We start from the raw sequence: 19597 nt of genomic DNA, 5'->3' as shown, positions 1-19597 counted from the left end.
CAGGACTCTGATGGTGGGTCCTGATCCTTCATAGAGGCTGACACTGCGTTCAGTGCTGGCTGCTCTTATATAGTGTCCAAGCACACCTGTAAGCCCGCCCTCCTCACGACCGTCGCCCAATCAGAGGCCATCACTGTGTGTGACCCAGCCTCCTCACTTCCCAGGGCTTTGTGGTGGGCGGGGCTAAGTTCAAAGCACGGCTACAGTGCAAGAACTGTGATCTCTCAAAGGAATACAACACACATAAAGTAAGTGTTAAAAATCATCTGTGCGATCTCCTGCATACATGATACAATGGCATAAATCATGATATTTATGTCACAATTGAGGCAGCTGGAACTCTCTTCAGAAAACCGCTCTGTCTGAATGTAGACCAACCCTTGCTATACGGACATTCATATATTGATTGCCCCATCTTGATAACACACCCACATTGTTTATATGCAAAGTGCCAGGGTTACCCATAGAGAATGCCAGAAAGAGGGGGGTTATCATACCACTGACATCATCTGGGCACCCATAGGTTAATGCTATTCAAAATCTCTGGGGGAATAGATGTTATCTCAACCCGTGTAGCTCTAGCAATGCCGGACTACTTCAAATAAATGGCAAAAACGAGATGCTTTCATTGAGTCCTTTTGGCTGTACTGATGCAAATTGAAATATCCACTGCGCCTCACGGCGCAAAATCTGTTGGTCCCAATCTCCTCCTCTCACAGACTTTGGCACCTTTTCAATCACCTGGAACCTAAGAGCAAAAGGGTCTCCTCCATGACATTCCCAAATATGTTTAGAAACGGGCGTCTCTACCTGTCTCACCACATCACCCACATGCTCAAGAACCCTTCTGCGTAATTGCCTACGGGTTTTCCCTACATAATTGAGGGGACAAGGGCATGTGATTACGTATATTACCCCTTCACTCTTGCAATTTGAGAAATCTCTAATGTCGAAGATCCGTTCCGTGGCACATACTTTAATTTGCGTTCCCCGCTGTATATAAACGCATGCTCGGCACGATCCACACCTGAACGTGCCAGGCATGTGAATCCTGCCCAACCACGTCGCATCTCTTAATGTAGGGGAAAGATGACTGTGCATGACCTTGTCTCCCAGGTTTCTACCCCTCCGAAATGTGATTGAGGGATGTTCAGGGATGACGTTCCGTATGTCAGCATCTTGTTTCAAGATGCTCCAGTGAGTTTTGCAAGAATTATAGGGGCCAAATACTGTGTTGGGGTATTTTAATTTTTAAAAAAAATATTATAAATAAAGGTTACGTTTTATCCTACTTAGTGGGGGTGCCCCCTTTTTGGAATTATAAAAATGTAAGAATACCTAAATATTGATTTAGGAAATGTGTGCAGTCCATAGTCAAAGTTAAAGTTAATTTTAATACAGTTAAACACAATTTTCTACAAATCGGTATCATATAGGAAAAGATTAATGTCTTAGATTTGCTGTTACTTGGCATATTTAGGAAGTATTTGTTAGATATTTCCAAGATGAGCATTACTGCTATACATGTAGATGTTCATTACCTATATTCAGCAATACTACCATTTACAATAAGTGATGGTCAGAATTCACCTCTTCTCCCTCCCTGCAAAGTAACTTGTGCCTAGGTCTCATGGCATGCCTATAAGGGTAAGTTCACATGGGGTTTTTTGGACTGGAACCTGAGGCGGAGGCTGCCTCAGGTTCTGGTCCAAAAAAAGGGGAGGCGGAACTGAATGACGGTGCACTGCGGGGATTCAGTTGCGCACTCCGCTCCGGATTAGGCCCAATGAATGGGCCTAGTTGGGAGGAGGGAACGTCTTCAGGCCGATTCGTGAGGCAAAACGGCCCGAAGAATGAGCATCTTGCTGCTTTTTCCAGGAACAAGCCAGCTCCTGGAAAAAACAACTGACCGGTTCCCATTGATTTCAGTGGGAGCCGTCTTTTTGGTCAGGATTTTGAGGCGGATACGGCCTTAAAATCCCGACCAAAAAACCTCGTGTGAACTTACCCTTACAATCTCACTTAGTACAGGTTCATGTGGTCCACATGGCTGCTGTAAGACATATCCCTCAACTGCTGTTAACTGAGAAGAGTAGCCGCTCAAACAAGATTGCTGACTTCATAATCCTATATAGAAAATAGAATAAAAAAGATATGTGTTGGCATTAATTAAAAGGGTTGTCCAAGATATACAGTTTTCTTGTAAGGAGGCCAGGGATGGTGGGGAAAAAACCCAAAAACATAATTTCCTGTCCCTGATGCTCTGGTGTCTCCCACCACTGTTCAGTCCTGCTACTCCAAGGGTTTTGTTCTACTGAAAGTTCTCATCACACGTGACCTCTGAGACCAATTAGTAGCCTAAGTTAAGGACACCGCTATGACAGTGGCATCTAAGGGCTAGTTCACATGGAGTTAAAGGGGCTCTATCATTGGGAAAAGTAATTTTTAGATAAGCACATCTTTGCATAGCCTTTAGAAAGGCTTTCCCACACCTACTTTCTGTATGTACATCACCTCAGTGGTTTTTGAATGAGCCTGTTTTTATTCATATGCTAATTAACCTCTTGGTGCACCCCGGAAGTCTCATCGTGCACCGTCTGCCTATTGTTTCCTATGTATGTGTACAGCACAGGCTGCTGCTGCTGCTGACTTCCTGCTTCCTGTTTGCACACACAGATAGGAGAGAATAGCAGAGAGGAGGCTGCTAGGCACTTCCTGCGCTGGCTGGAAGCTAATTAGCATATGAATAAAAACGGGCTCATTCAAAAACCACTGAGGCATTTTACATACAAAAGGTACGTGTGAAATAGCATCTCTAATGGCAATGCAAGGGTGTGTTTAGTTAAAAATGACTTTTCCCAATGATAGAGCCCCTTTAAATGAACTCCGCGTGTACACATTCCGTCGCGGATGCCGGGGCAGTGCACTCCGCAATGTATTAGGCCCAAATGAATGGACCGGAGCCTTGCGCCATGGAATCCACGGTAAGATAGGGCAGCTCACTTTTTTTTTTCTGCTACTAGCTAGCGGAAAAAAGAAGCGAGCAGCTCCCATTGAAGTCAATGGGAGCCATTTTTGGCAGCAGATTTTGAGGCGGATTCCTTGTCAAAATCCGCTGCCAATTTGCCCTTTGTGAACTAGGGGTTCTATAAAGCTATGCCCCAATCAGCTCCTCCGTTTTTTTGGCAGCATGGTGTCTGATCAGTGACCGTGGGTCAGTGTCAGGTTCAATTATATAGGTTGATAACTGTTATCCAATGCAGTACTTGAGTACTGCACTGTATACTACTGAACCCACTATCGTACAATAAAACTAAAGCATTATTTAACTTGAAAAGGAAGCAGTTCTATTGGGCTGTTGGAGCACAGGTTTCAGACTTCTAAGGCCTCGGGCCTTGTGCAGAGCAGACTGCGCATGCCCACAGGCCACGAGAAAATGGCCGCTTGCACAGTATTGTAAGCGGACATTTTCTAGTGGCCTGTGGGCATGTGCAGTCTGCTCTGGCCAAGGCCCGAGGCCTTAGAAGTTATAAGCCACCGCTGGAAGAAGACGCTGAAGATGACGCGGCTGAAGAAGAGGAGGCGGCGCTGGAGATAGTTCTTTGGCAGCATTGGGGACGCCCCCAGTGATGTCTGAGCGCTGGGGCCCGCCCCTAGTGCTGCGAGACAGCTAATTTACATACCGAGAGAAACCGGGATTGTAGGCGAATGGCGGCGCAGAGAAGACGACGAAAGGTAGGAGAAGAATAGCCTTTCTTAAGGCTATTTTACAAAAAATATATATTACAAAAAATATATATTACAAAAAATTGTGCCTGAGTGATAGGATCCCTTTAAGGGATTTTCTGACAAAAACTACCATATTTAAATGTGTACACTATTAAAGAGAACATGTGTGGTTGACTTAGGACATTAAACCACCCACAGGTACTTTATGGACTGGGGGTTTAGTCTCCCAAATTGACCTATCCTAAAACTATCCGTGCCCTCGTTTCAAAAACAAGCCTTTATACTTAGCTAGAGATGAGTCCAGTGAGTCTCATCAGACTCCTTTCTGGTGCTCCTGGCACCCGCACTGCTCTTCAGTGAATCCAGAAATATACACCCTGGCTTAATGGTGCATGCACCCAAGGTCCAGCACATGTGCACTGAAGCCTAGTTTTGCTTCTATGGCTTCAGTGAAGAACTGTGTTGGTGCAGGAAATAGAGCTGTCCCAAATCACCCTGACACGTTCCCTTTCAAACATTTTTACAAATAGAAGTACTTAAACATTTTGCAGGGTTTTACAGATTTTCTCTAACCATCTTAGAGGGTTTGTTGTCTTCATTGGTTACCAATGGATGCAACTATGAAAGCTTAGATTTCTTTAGTCTAAAAACCAGCCATGATTTCCCTGGGGCCGAGATATCTTCTCATGAATGTATTGTCCACAATAAAGAAATCATGGCTGGGTGTTTAGGCAAATCCCAAACCATAGAAAGTTCCTGCATTCATGTTCGTATCTATTGACAACCGATCAAGATGGTCACCACTAAGATGGTGAAAGAAAAAAAACTCCCTAAGGGTGCATTCACACTGAGTAAACGCTAGCTTATACTGAACGTAAAACACGTTCAGAATAAGCGGCGTATAAAGCAGCTCCATTCATTTCTATGGGAGCGGGGATACGAGCGCTCCCCATAGAAATGAATGGTCTGCTTCTTTCACTCCGTGCAGTCCCATTGAAGTGAATGGGGAGTGCCGGCGTGTACGCTCCGGCATGAGCAGAGCTTGCCGTATACGCCGGCACTCCCCATTCACTTCAATGGGACTGCACGGAGTGAAAGAAGCAGCCCATTCATTTCTATGGGGAGCGCTCGTATCCCCGCTCCCATAGAAATGAATGGAGCTGCTTTAGACGCCGCTTATTCTGAACGTGTTTTACGTTCAGAATAAGCTAGCGTTTACTCAGTGTGAATTCACCCTAAATTTGCGAAAATGTTTTAAGCCTTCATGGTTATTTGTGGGTAATACCCTTTAAAGCCACATCTGGATAAGTTCTTAAGGGTTTATAAGATACATGTCAGAAAAAATGCATGTTTTTAATGACAATAATTTGGGGCTTTTTTAGTAGTATTCTGTTAATGTAATGAACAGTTTGTCAGCACAATTTTGTTTGACGCCTGCTGTGCTGTACAGAAAGTGTCATAATGTATTGCAGCCTTCATTCATTCATTTTGTTTTATAGGGTCGACTTTGAACACCATCATCCGAGGGGTCTTGGAAGTTGTAGTTGGCATTGCAGCTGGAATTCTGTTGGGATTTTTCCTTCACTACTTTCCAAGCAAAGATCAGGTAACAGACTTTTAGAGGAACATGATTTATATGCATAGTTGTCTTCCACGTACTGTGTGGTAAAGGGTAAAAGGAGTTTTCTCATCTCAGGATTTCAACTGCCCTCCTGTCTCCCCTCCACTTGCTAATCTTAAACTAAGACCAGCAAGGTACTTTGTGCTTGTTGTAAATTGCACATTTATCTCTGTATTGTTATATAGAAATATCAGAGGCACTGGTATAGCCCTTATCAGGGCTCAGCAACTGAGTTGCACAGAAAGAGAAGAGAATGTAAGTGGCCGAAAACAGGGACAGAGTTTGGTCTGGAAACTAGGCAATGAGCTTTAAACGCTGTGGAGGTAAAATGAGCAAGATAGATAAAGCAATGCATTTGGGTAAAGCACTTCAGTTAGCTTAAGATGTAAGTCTGAACATGATTCTGGAGATGGGAATATTCTTTAACTTTACAGAAACATGCAATGGCTGTGGAAAGGCATAGGTGTTACACTGAGCATCACTGTTGCTAGGGTAAACATACAACGCCTGAGTAGACTAGTGCATTTGTACAACTAGTTAGAATAGGAGCCATGTATAAGACTCCTTTGGTACTACAGCCCAATATTGTACTTGCTTCTCTGGGTTGTTGGTCTGAAGAGTAAAGGCAAAGTGACACTTTAAAATCTATATATATAAAACTCAAAATCTGTAGTAGTCTGCTCTATACAAATCCATATTTCTCACCTGATTTAGGTGAAATTTGGCACGGCCCCTCTCCACCTACAGGAGCAAAATACTGCGCATGATACATCTCGCTAGTGTCCCCCCGTCATGAAATTGGAACCCCTGAAGTTAGGCCCTATACATATAATGGGGAAATGTGAAAGTGCTGAGGGAAAAACAACAGTTGTGACTGACAGGGACGGATTGTAGCGACAGCTAAAGGGGAAAGGGGCGGAAGTTTCCGCTAGTGGAAAAAAAAAGCTAGCGGCACCCATTGAAGTCAATGAGAGGCTTTTTTTCAGCACTGAAAATTCAGCGCCAAATAAAGCGCCATTTTCCTCCGTGTGAATGGACCCTAACTCTCATAGAGAAGAGTGGGAGCTACAGAAACACCATAGCACATTTAGTTATGGAACTGTGACTCTCATTATCCTCTATGGAGGTTAGGGGAACTTCTTAGGACAACAATTCTTGACAGTTTCTGTATGCTGCCTTGCTCTAGGGGTCAGACTTGTGAGCAGTTATTCCCATCTCTGCAGGGATTTGCCTTGATGGGAATAACCCATTAACGAAATGAACAAAATAAAGTATATAATAAATCATCCAAGTGTACATTCCTTTCCTGATAGAGAAGTAAGATATTAAGAATTCTATTTAAGCTGCGTGAATATAGCCTTATGGAAATAATAACAAGAATAATATCATTAAATTGCATATGAAATGTTTTTTTTCTAAATAAGTGTTCAAAACACCATTTTTTTCCCTCTCAACAGGAGAATCTGAAATGGAAAAGGTCATATCTCATAATGGCATTGTCCATATTTGCAGTTTTTGGTAGCCTTTATTTTGGCTTTCCCGGTTCTGGAGGACTGTGCACATTGGTAATGGCTTTTCTTGCAGGCATCGGATGGACTGGAGAAAAGGTAAAGTTATCAAATAAACATAATCCAAAACAGTGGCTAGTAATAGAAAACAGCCGTATACCTGATGCACTGAAACTGCTGTTTTAAGTCCACCCATTGCATTCTTGTCAGTCATCCATGTTTCATTTTCTTTTTTAGTTCTTGGTTATTTACAATTAAGGCTCAGTTCACATCCCATTTTGTTGTCTCCTTTTTCTCATATATACCTCCTACATGTTGTCCATTCTCCCAGCAAGAGTGCTCTTTTTTTTAACATGATGGGCGATTATATGTTGGCATACCCTTACAATAAATAGACAATAAATTATGTAGACTGCTAAGCAAACATTCCAAAACTATCATCAGAAAAAAAATCTCTTCAAAACTCTTTTAGATTTTGGAATATGGTTGTAAGAATTTACACCTATGTATCCACAAAAGTATCAAAGTAGTTGGAAACTGATTTAGAATAGTAAGGTCTGGGCCACATCTGGAATTTTAATTCTTACCTAGTTTTTTTTTCAGCCTTTTGACTGAGTTGTGATCTCCTAGTTCTCTGTACTCAGGTCATTATTCACCATTCAGCACTTTACAAACCCGATTCGCCAATCTGCTTCCTAGTTGACGATCCTTAAATAGTTTAGTGAATCTGTTGTCAATACTACAGACAAAGTTTCTCATCACTCATGTTCATATTAGACTTGTGTATGGCTACTTAACCATGTAAACCCAATGACCGCAGCCTACAGAGATAGATTACAACTCCCTAGCAAGTGTGGCAACGGAGAGAAGATATATTTTACTTACCTTGGCCCTTCACAGTGTGGCAGTTTCCTCCTAGATGTTTTCAATTGCTTACAGTTAACTGGTGCACTTCTACCAATCCAGGATCATGTGTCAAACTCACTTATTGGTTACTTGTTTGATAGAAGGTAGTATGTGACAGGTTTTTCATACAACCCATCTTTCTGTTACAGTTGGGCTACATACGCACAACCATGCTAAAAAATAGCCGTAAAAAACTGATGAAATGATTTGGTTTATATGGCCATTTTGAATCCGTTGTGCACCTGTTTTCCCAGATATTTCATGGACTTTGAGACTGCTCAGGGATCTGGGGAAAAAGATCAAAAATCGGACAGGTTCTATTTTTTTGATGGCCAATATTCACGATTTGTTAATGAAAGGGATGTATGAATACACGCATAGTCCTTTAACAATTTGTTTATTGCATTTTTAACATTTTACAATGGTAGTCTAAAAAGGTTACTTAGAATATTATATACAAAAGGTAGGAGACACAGCAACAATGTGAGTGCTTGTAAAGGTATTGAAGAATACAATAGAAGGAGTTCTGTAACAATAACATTTTTACATTAAGTCACTGTCAAAGCCAGTGGTGGCATGTAGGTATTGGAAGACACGACGTAAAATAATGATCCGTTAGACAATTGTTTTAAAGGGATCCTATCATACAAAAGCTTTTTTTCTCATTAACATGTTGGAATAATCCTAAGAAAGGCTATTCTTCTCCTACCTTTCGTTGTCTTCTCTGCGCCGCCATTCCGTAGAAATCCCAAACAACACTGAGGGCGTCCTGAATGCTGCGAGAGAACTCTCTCCAGCGCCACATCCATCTTCGTCAGCAACGGGCTCTTCATCCTCTTCTTCCGGTGCAGGTTTCAGACATCTAGGCCTCGGGCAGAGCAGACGGTGCATGCCTACAGGCCACAAGAAAATGGCTGCTTACAATACTGTGTAAGTGGCCATTTTCTTGTGGTCTGTGGACATGCGCCGTCTGCTCTGCCCGAGGCCTAGAAGTCTGAAACCTGCATTGAAGAAGACAGGTGAAGAGGACTTTGCTGAAGAAGATGGAGGCGGTGCTGGAGAGAGTTCTTTTGCAGCATTGGAGACTCCCCCTGTGCTGTGAGAGAACTCATTTGCATACCGAATTGCCTACGGAATGGCGGCGCAGAGAAGACAACGAAAGGTAGGAGAAGAATAGCCTTTCTTAAGGCTATTCCGACGTGTTAATGTGAAAAAAAGCGTTTGTATGATAGGATCCCTTTAATGCCGCCAGGGAAAGGTTTTAAACCCTAATGTGCAACATGGATTCCTAGTCAGAGCTAATGCACAGAGATAAAGAGAAGGAAAGGAAGAAGAAGGGTGGGTGAGGGTGAAAGGTAATAGAAGAAGAAGGGGGAAGCTCAGGAAGGTAAGGAGGAACGGTACAAGCTACAAAGAAAAACCCATTATCAGAATCATACAGAGACAAAAACAATAAAGAACAGAATTATTTATTTTCTACACCAAATGTCTTTCACTTTAATTAAAAACGCCTTCTTGTGCACATAGCCTTCATTTATCTAAACAGCTTGAGTGTTTTCTTGATGTGTGAGCACCTGCTGGCAATAGATGTGGCTGTATTGCCTGAAGCCACCACTTAGCAGTTGTTTTCGTATGTACACCTGGTTATATTCTCTGTGTTGTTCCTGTTTTCTGCCCAGCCATGTAAGAATTCTGACAAGTATGTTTTGTTGTTTTTTTTTACAGGCAGTGGTTGAAGACATAATTGCGGTTGGTTGGGATATTTTCCAGCCTTTACTCTTTAGCTTGATTGGCTCAGAAATATCTGTTTCGTCATTGAGGCCAGAGACCGTAGGTAAATCTAAACTCTAGCAAAACAACAAGCAATGTAGCAATATAACGGACAAAAGTTTTGTTTTTCGCAAAGTTTGCTGCTTCAATAAATTTAGATCTTTTAGCCAGATGTATCTGTGGTATACTAAAGTACAATTATTAGCATCTCATATGTTTTTAAACTTTTATGTAGAAACACTTTAACTTTATGCAAAGATTCAATGAGGGAGATATATTAAGACTGGGATATTGTACACCATTCTTAATCAAGGCCTCAGTAGGTGCAGGGAAAACAAGTGATTTATGAAGAGGCTCCAGTCTACATGTCCCAGTGCCAGAATGGAAATCCAGTCCAGTTACAAACTGGCATAGATTTCCATTATAACTCACTGCCATAAAACTAAATAATATAACGAATATGTGGGATTGCACAGTGTGGCGAGTGAGGTACAGAAAGGCGGTTGTGGTGCATGTTTAGCACAAGAAAGGGCCGTGCGCCAAATGTACGTTGCAATATCATCCTTCTACCTTAGAAAACTGGCATATATGGATTGTTAAATCACCCACATTATTTACAGCATTGACCCTTATAATTGAAGATTTTTGCAATTCAAACCAGGCATACTGGATATCAGCATCTGGGCCAAATCCTGACAGATGGCAATCCATCCAGTACATGGAGTTTATCACAGTTTTTCTTTGTACATCCTCTTTGTGAGGATTGGCCACAGGTTCTCAATGGGATTGAGATCTGGGGAGATTCCTGGCCATAGACCCAAAATTTCAATGGTTTTTCACTAAGCCACTTGGTTATCTCTTTCACCTTGTGACATGGTGCTCCATCATGCTGGAAAAAGTGTTGCTCCTTACCAGATTGCTCCTAGATTGTTGGGAGAAGTTGCTCTTGGAAGATGAGGAGGTTTAGACTTCATTCTTCATGGCTGTGTTCCGAGGCAAAATTCAAAATTTATTGCTCTGGGGTTCACAGGCTCGCCTAACTGTGACCCCTCGTTACAATGCCCACACTTCAGCCACCACACACTCTTGTACTGACCTGACTTCTTTCCTTCATAGGACCCATAGTCCATCTGCCTCATCATTGGGAACTGCACTATATGCTCTGCCGTCCCTACAACACTTATGTCCCCTCCGTCATTACTTCAAACCCCCTTATACTCCTGGCCTAGACATGAGACCTTTTTCCCTTGCTACCTAATGTTGTGAGCAGAGAAATTATGGGGGCAAGACTTTCAGCTCAAGCAACAATGGCCGCTGTTAAAAAGGGAATAATGATTCTGCCGCACATTTTCTTGAGTGACGCCATGTCCTCTCTTCCACCAGAGCTTACATAGATCTAACTTAATGAAGGTCGTCAGACCAAAACGTTCTACTACAGCTCGGGTTTTGTACCATAATTTCTTCATATATGGCGTGTTATTTATTGTGCTTGAGCTGAAGTCACGAATTAAAAATTGTTTTCACCTTTCACTCAAGAACATGTGTGGCAGAATCATTATTTCCTGTTCAGGGTTGGAAAACCCTTTTGTGCCTGCACCACCAACTATTGATTTTTCAGAGTGTGCGGTTCCATTGTTTGTATGCTACAGCTGTTAAAAAGGGAGTCTCCACCTCTCTCTATTAATGGTGATTCTAGCTAGTTTGTTACCAGGAAAAAAATGCAACTATGCAACTACATCATCTTTAGTGGAAAAAGGAAAACTTGCTCCAGCTTTTGGAAAGTAGCTTCCTATAGATCCAAGCTTTCCTTCCCTTACACGTGAGTTCATAAACGTCATGGAGGAACAAGCATTATGCACAGTTTTAGAAAAAGATGGTCGAAAAACTTTTATTTGTTAATATAATATTATAAATCTATACTAATATTATGTTTTACTAAAACAGACATATCCAGACTAGTGACAGCAGCTCCTCTTTAAGGGGCGTTCACACTTGCGCCCGTGTCTGCCTGCCGTGTCTCCGTCCTATTCAGTTCTCTGTGGTGAAACGTTTTTGTTTTTGTTTTGTTTTTTAGCACGGACACAAAGTTGAACATGCAGGACTTTGTGTCCAGTCAAAAAAAACGGTTTCCCCACAGAGAGGCTGCATATGGAGATAGGCGGCTTGCTTTTAAAACCCATTCAAATGAATAGGTTTTAAAACTGACCGCTGGGAGGCCGTTCTCTACGCTGTTGCTCTGGGGAATAGGATGAAGACTCAGTGGGTGGACATGGCTGCAAGTTTGAACGCCCCCTTAGTATTACAAATATACAGTAATAGGAAACTGCTTTTCACTGTATACCATAACAGGTTAACATGGTTGCCTTGCAGTCCTATGTACAAATACGATCTAGAATTTGTATGTTCTCCCCATGTTGTGTAGATTTATTCCCACACTCCTAAGATCTTCTGATAGGGACTTTAGATTGTGTCTACTATATTGTACAGAAACTGACAATGGCTGTAAAGTGCTGTGGAATATACTGGTGCTATACAAGTAAGGGAAATAAAGTAATAGATAACAAGATATTGGGGAGCTGTATACTGTGCTGCTAGTTAAAGAGGACCTTTCATGGGTTTGGGCACAGGCGATTTTATATACTGCTGGAAAGCTGACAGTGCGCTGAATTCAGCGCACTGTTGGCTTTCCCGATCTGTGCCCCGGGTGAAGAGCTATTGATGCTGTTACCGTAGCTCTTCACAGTCAGAAGGGCGTTCCTGACAGTCTGTCAGGAATGTCCTTGTTCACAGCAGCGCCAATAGCGCTGTACTGTGTGAGCAGGGAGGAACGCCCCCTCCTCTCCTGATAATACTCGTCTATGGACGAGCACTGTGAGCAGAGGGAGGAGGCGTTCCTCCCTCCTCACACTGTATAGCGCTATAGGCGCTGCTGTGAAGAAGGACGTTCCTGACAGACTGTCAGGAACGCCCTTCTGACTGTGAAGAGCTACAGTACTGGGACCGATAGCTCTTCACCCGGGGCACAGATCGGAAAAGCCAGCAGTATATGGAACTACCTGTGCCCAGATCGGCAAAAGGTCATCTTTAAAAAAGGCATTTGTGGAGTCAGATAACTGGAACTGCTGAGAGCTGTTGGATGCAGAATACAGCTCCACAAACTGATTTTATCTGATTTTTCTAATTTGGAGCTCCAGATCTCTTACAACGATATCCTATTAATATTATAAAGGTGAAAGTTTGGATGTTTGTGGGTTTGTGTGTTTGGATGTTTGTTACTCAATCACGCAAAACCCGCTCGACCGATTTGGCTGAAATTTTCCACAAACATAGTTACTACACTCGATTGCGCAATAGGCTACTTTTCGTCACAATAGCGCACATACGTTTAGCCCAGGACCCCCACAAAACCCAAACTCACATCACTATCTCTGCAATCTCACACACTTTGGACCATAGCAAGCCACAAAATTCATATTACCCTCTACAGCAGAGGTCAGCAACCCCTGGCACACGTGCCAAGAGTGGCACTCCTGCCATATTTCACTGGCACACCAGCAGCACAGGACCTGCAAGAGTTAAATGAAGTCCGAGTCTCTTCAGTGGGCTGCTAGAGCTGAGGCATAAGGACACTCCCCTTTGAGAGGGGTGCAGGAAACCCAGGGGGTGGAGCTTAATCGCTCAGGTCTGTGCCTGCTATAGTAGTCTGCATCCTGCAAACATTCCCTGAGGAGAAGAGGAAGCTGCTAGCAAAGTGAAACTGAAAAACACACAGGTATATAGGATTACTGTTCTCATTAATGTCAGGCATTTGGGGTTATTAGTTTAGTCTTAGTAACTCCATGTGCCTCACATTAATAGGAATAAACCCCATCATGTCCCTCATATTAAACCCTGTGTGCCTCATATTAATAGGAATAAACCCCATCATGTCCCTCATATTAACCCCTGTGTGACTCATATAAAGGTTACTAATATGTGAGACATATGGAGGTAATAATAAAAGACCTCAATAATGAAGATACTTAATTATTACCTCCAAGTCTCTCACATATCAGTAACTCTTACACAAGGGTTAATGTGAGGGACATGATGGGGTTAATTGCTATTAATAAGAGGCGCATGGAGTTACTAAACTGTCATGCACAGGGACAGACTTTATGTTGCTTGCTCAAGAGTAACCTGTGCCCAAAACTTACATGTACTGGCGGAAAATAACAAATCATGCAATGTCGTATATCCAAGTATATTCACTTGAAATATCTCTGTCCCAAAGACACTATGTACAGTTTATAACAACACCGTATAGCAGCTGAAATACAAATTACATTCATCACAAAAGTCTCATGTGCTCTCAGAATTACAGCAAAAACAAGATACAAAGTTACATTTCATATCCCATACCTTATACACAGTACGAAAACCTTACCCGCGCCTGTATATACCCACTTCTACAATTACTGCAGACGAAGTCGCGGGTACCAGCTAGTGGGTTTATAAGATAACGTTGGCCAACTATTGAAGGCATTTATGATAAAAATATGCCGTAAGCTCCTTCTAGTACTGGCCACCATGTTATCTTTTACTATGATGTTTATGTATGGAGCTGTATATAAGAAATAGAATTTCCAGTTGCTGTAAATGTATTAATAAGAATTCATCAGCATAGAATTAGACTTAACTGCCAGTCAACAGAAAACACAGATCAATGAGATCTGTCTATCATGGAATATTTTATTTTTTGCATTTATTTATTATCAAAATGTTCTTTTTTTCTGATTAAATTGAAGGACTATGCGTTGCGACACTTGGAATTGCATTGATCATACGAATATGCTTCACTTTCCTAATGGTGTCCTGGGCAGGTTTTAATAAGAAAGAAAAAGTATTCATTTCTTTGGCATGGATGCCTAAAGCTACAGTTCAGGTAAGGACTCTATTTGTAACTATACTGCCTAAAATAATTCCAACCAAAGTTTTTAGTCTAGAAGTTTAAGGCTGAGGCCCCAAAATGCAGCTTTTTTTGTTGCAGATTTTGCTGCATTTTTTGAGCCAAAGTCAGTAGTGGATTGAGCAGAAGGTAAAATATAAGAACTTCCTATATATTTCCCATTCCTTTTGTAGCCATTCTTGGTTTTGGCTCAAAAAAGCAACAAAATCTGCAACAAGAAAAGCTGGGTTTCCGCAACGTGGGGCCTTAACCTTAGGCCAGGAGCCTACGGGACGGAAAAGCTGCAGGAAAAATCGCAGAGTTTTACAGTAAGTGTAAAGTGGATGGGATTCTAGCATATCCCATGCCCACTTTGTGTTAAAAACGGCAGAGCGTACACACCTTGATTTCCAAAACCAGCACGGTCTTGGAAATCGTGGCATGTCAATTATATCTACAGAAACGCTGACAGTTTCCCCATAGATATAATTATAACAGAAAGTCTGTGGAGGGAAACTCTGCAAACTTTCTGATTAAAGCTCTGTGGGAAGAACCACAATGCGTTCCTGCTGCGATTTTTCCCACAGCGCATTATTGCTGCCGGACGTCCTGTGGGGCCTTAGCCCAAGAAAGCTGCAACTATGTTAAAGAGGACCTTTCACCACCCCAAGGCTGTGCAATTTTCTGCACCATGTTATAGGCGATGCTGCACAGACTCTGGGGCACTTTCAATCCTCTCTCTATCCCCCTCGTTGCTGAGTTTTGAGCCCCGTTATTTCTGGCGCCCTGTATGTTAATGAATACCTTCACTGTCAGAAGGGCGTTTCTGACAGTGAAGAGAGCAGCAACGTCATTCTGGTCCTTCTGACACTGTCCAATTAGCAGAGGACAGTGTCAGAGCAGCTTCAGCAGCGTGATCTTGTGACTTCTCGTGAGATCACGCACTTCTCTCTTTACAGGACTGAGAGGAAGAGCCAGAGGAGCAATGTCACTTCAGTGACATTGCTACAGTGAATTGCTCCTCCGGCTCTTCTCAGTTCAGTAGAGAGAGAAGTGCTGCTGAAGCCGCTCTGACACTGTCCTCTGCTAATTGGACAGTGTCAGAATGACGTCACTGCTACCTTCACTGTCAGAAACACCCTTCTGGGGCACTTTCGGTTGAACAATATGGCATTTTCACTGAATTCCATGAACAGCACCATATAATGTGTAGAGTTTGTCCTTGGTAATGTAGTCCTGCCCATTTCATTTGAATAGGACTGAGTTGCAGTACCATGTGACCAATGAAAGTGATGTTTTGAGCGATGTGGCCATTTCATACAGCTGATTTGCTGTGGTTCCATTGGCGGACCCCTGGTGATCAAGTATATTGATGACCTAGATTAACAATATAAGTGCTCAAAAAGACCCCCAGAACTTGACGTATTAGTTTTCTATTGTTTGTGTATCTGTGCGTGTAATTCTCAGCTGGAGTGTGAGTTTTCAGTTTGGTACAAAATTGATTAAATTGTGTATATGAAGGTCAGATAGGCATTTTGCCAATGTGCCACATGTTTATTTTAGAAAAATATTTGGGTTTTGTGGGTTAATATGACATGTTATGGTGTGGTTTAGATTTTATTTGTACATCTCGAAAGTGTGAAAAATTTTCTGGCTAGCAGAGGTGCGAAATCTCCAAAAATGCCCTGCAGTGAAAGGGTTGAATCAGTTCAGTGTTAGTTTGTGAAGAATGAAGGGTAACCTAAACAACTTGACTTAAAGTTAACTGTATTTTCAAAGATATGATATATATTTTTATATATATATATATATATATATATATATATATATATATAAATTTTTTATTTTATTTTATTTTTCAGGCTGCTATAGGCTCTGTAGCCCTGGATATGGCAAGACACACTGGAAATAAACAATTTGAAGACTATGGCATGGATGTGCTTACAGTAGCTTTCCTAGGTATCTTGCTCACTGCACCGATAGGCGCTTTGATCATTGGTATGACGGGACCAAAAATGCTCCAGAAATCAAACCCATGTATAGAAACAGAAGAATCTGAAGTGGCAGAGAACAGGACAGAAGCCTGTGGCATGGTCTGACGCCTGACGTTCCCTTTTTCCACGCTTTTTTTTTTTTTAATTATTGGTGTTTGCTGCTGTAGCTGCAATTTAATTTTTTCTATGAAATATATTTAACTCATTTAAAAAAATAAACTAAGTATTTATAGTTTTGATTTGTTGAATATACTATATTTCGATACAAGTAAAATTAATTGTTATTTATACTGAGTATCTATATTATATCTGTCATAAATGCATAGCTTTCTATATCTGCTGCTATACACCACAGTGCCAAACAAAAGATAATACATTTAGGACATGGTCACACGGCAGATGTTATTCACTGAAAAAAATTATTTTTTGCACCATCTCTGACCGAATATAAAAAAAAGTTTATCCTGGACAATCTCTTTAAGTTTTGCTGGACAAATTGGACTTTGAAACAGTACCATTTACTATTCTGTACAGTGTACTGGGAAGCTGGGAAAATAATTCAGAATTGGGTGGAATAGGTGAAAAACTGTATTTGTGTGACTTTTTATGGGCTTCATTTTAACAACGTTCACTGTGCAGCTAAAATGACATGTCACCTGTATTCTATGGGTCGGTACAATTTCAGAGTTACCAAATGTAAATAGTGGTTTTTTTATGTTTTATACCCTTTAAAATAAACCAAAACTTCGTAAAAAAAAAAAAAAAAAAAAAAATCACAGAAAACTTTGTCAGTCATATTGGTTACAATTGAGCCAAAGGGAATGGACACAGGGGGAAATTTGCAAGTACTCACCACTAGAGGTGAGCGAGTAGCATTCGATCGAATACCTCGCCGGCATTGGAATGCATGTAAGCAGCCAAACACCCAGGGGTTAAGCGCATTGAATATTCGATGTGTTTAACCCCTTGGTGTTCGGCCACTTACACGCATTCCTATGGCAGCGAGGTATTCGATCGAATGCTACTACTCACCAACACTTCTGAGGAAACCACCTCAAGATTGAATTCACAAATCCTTTTTTTTTAATGTGGATTTAAAATCCACACACTAAGGGTCCATTCACACGGAGGAAAATGGTGAGGAATTTGGTGTGGAATTTCAGCGCTGAAAAAAAAAAGCCTCCCATTGACTTCAATGGGTTCTTTTTTTCTACTTGCTCTTGAAGTCAATGGGAGGCTTTTTTTCAGCGCTGAAATTCTACACCAAATTCCTCACCATTTTCCTCCATGTGAATGGACCCTAAGGGTATGTTCACATGAAGTTTTTTGCAGGCTGATTTTGACTCAAAATCCAGCTCCTAATCAGGAGCGGCTAGCCACGCTGAAAAGCCACACATCGGAAGAGGTTTCCATGTGAACTTGCCGTAAAAAGCCCATGCATATTGTTCTGTCCTCCCTATGTGTGTGGGGTATAGGTTGACAGGCAGCTAAACTCCTTCCCAGTAACTCATGCACTCTGGAGAGGTGTCCAAACTTTGCTTTTATTACAAGGGATAGGGTGAAACTGGGGAAGAGAAAACAGTACATTGCAGTTACAATGGGCATGTGGTAATCTTCCATGACACAAACTGTATACATATTACTATGGCAGACAATCTTCTATGACATGGCTATGCAGGCATTACTATTACATAACAGCACACTATGACACAAACTGTACATGTATCTTGCTGGAAGGAACATCAGATATGTAACATTGTGGTAGTGGGGAGGTAATAGACATCTATGATGTGTATGGTTACATGTGGTCTGGAATGGGAGCTGGGTCTGGCTCAATGAGCATGGTCTACTAGCTAGAACAACTATAGATAGAAATTATGCTAGGGAGTGTGGAAACATAACAATATATGTAATACATGAAGGTATAGTGCTGGGTATAGCTATTACATACCAACGATGCTACTTAAGGCCCAAGTCTTGGAGAAGGTATATGATGATGTGGCAGGGTCCATGCCTGAAGTAAAAAAGACTTACAGTGTAGCCTGGTGATGACACCAGGTTGTGGGAAGGAACTACGGTGGCTCTAGTGGGACACACAGGAAAAGGTATGGTGGTTTGCAATTTGCACAATGGCCACTAGATGGAGCTATGACAGGTAATAAGAGATACCTGCTGGAGGCATAACACATATAAACTACAATATGGATTCCAATTGTAGCTAAAGGAATGTGATATACACTTGTTTTTCAAGTAGGTTTCTACATAGAGTACATGCTGAAATCCATATTAAAATCAGCAGTGAACATGCCTGTAATGTTGTTCTGTTACGTTATTGCTGATGACTGATGTATTTTTTTATATGTACTGTATATTAATTAGTTGGTGCAATAACTGACTAAATGACTTTGGATTCATGTCAGATTGTCTGTTTCACACAGAAAAATGCATGTAAAATTAAAATAAAAATTTTATACAAAATAAATTTTTTTCAAGAAACACTAGTTTAAGATTGGCACCAATGCTTCTGGTGCAGCATTTTCCAAACTGTAATCCGCAGAACACCAAGTGCTCCGCGAACCATATACAGATGCTCCGCGATATGGCGATAATAAACGGTTAACAATAACAGATAGATGTGAAGGGTTTCAAAATTAAAATACTGGTTCACATACACTCCTAATATTCTACCGGCGCGGCACTACGGTCTGTTCAGTGAATATACGAGGCCGGTGGATTAACGCTTCATGGTCGGATGGCACTTCCAAACTGGTCTCAGTCCGCCCTTTCCGGCTTAATACGCCAGTCTCGTATATTCACTAAACAAACTGTACTTGCGGACGGAAGTGCTTTAGTCATCTTTCACACTTGTATTGAGCGGTCACTGAATCCTTGCTGTGTCAGTATAGTTTGCGCAGTATTTGCAGTTGTTCGCCACGTGTTATTCGAAAAACATTCCTAATTTGATTTTTCAGCAATGGATCGCTGGTTGAAGACTGGATCCTTCAGAACAGCAGTTAAAGAGGACCTTTCACCACTTTTGGGCACAGGCAGTGTTATATACTGCCAGAAAGCCGACAGTGCGCTGAATTCAGCGCACTGTCGGCTTTCCCAATCTGTGCCCGGTGTACAGAGTTTACGGTGC

The 19597-nt window shown here is 41.6% G+C and overlaps 1 protein-coding gene across 1 annotated transcript in view; it reads left to right on the top strand.

Moving 5' to 3' along the window:
* LOC142217437 (sodium/hydrogen exchanger 9B2-like) overlaps positions 1 to 16560 on the top strand; it is a 38272-nt gene extending 21712 nt beyond the window's left edge. The window contains exons 8-12 of the mRNA XM_075285685.1: positions 5229 to 5335; positions 6808 to 6957; positions 9490 to 9598; positions 14322 to 14458; positions 16324 to 16560. Of these exons, the coding sequence (XP_075141786.1) occupies positions 5229 to 5335; positions 6808 to 6957; positions 9490 to 9598; positions 14322 to 14458; positions 16324 to 16560 (740 nt within the window). The remainder of the gene's footprint in view (positions 1 to 5228; positions 5336 to 6807; positions 6958 to 9489; positions 9599 to 14321; positions 14459 to 16323) is intronic.
* The last annotated feature ends 3037 nt before the right edge of the window (positions 16561 to 19597 follow it).

Source organism: Leptodactylus fuscus, chromosome 1, assembly GCF_031893055.1.
Source record: "Leptodactylus fuscus isolate aLepFus1 chromosome 1, aLepFus1.hap2, whole genome shotgun sequence".
NCBI classification, from domain to species: domain Eukaryota; kingdom Metazoa; phylum Chordata; class Amphibia; order Anura; family Leptodactylidae; genus Leptodactylus; species Leptodactylus fuscus.
The sequence above is the reverse complement of the archived record's forward strand: the minus strand, read 5'-3'. Positions and strand labels throughout refer to the sequence as shown.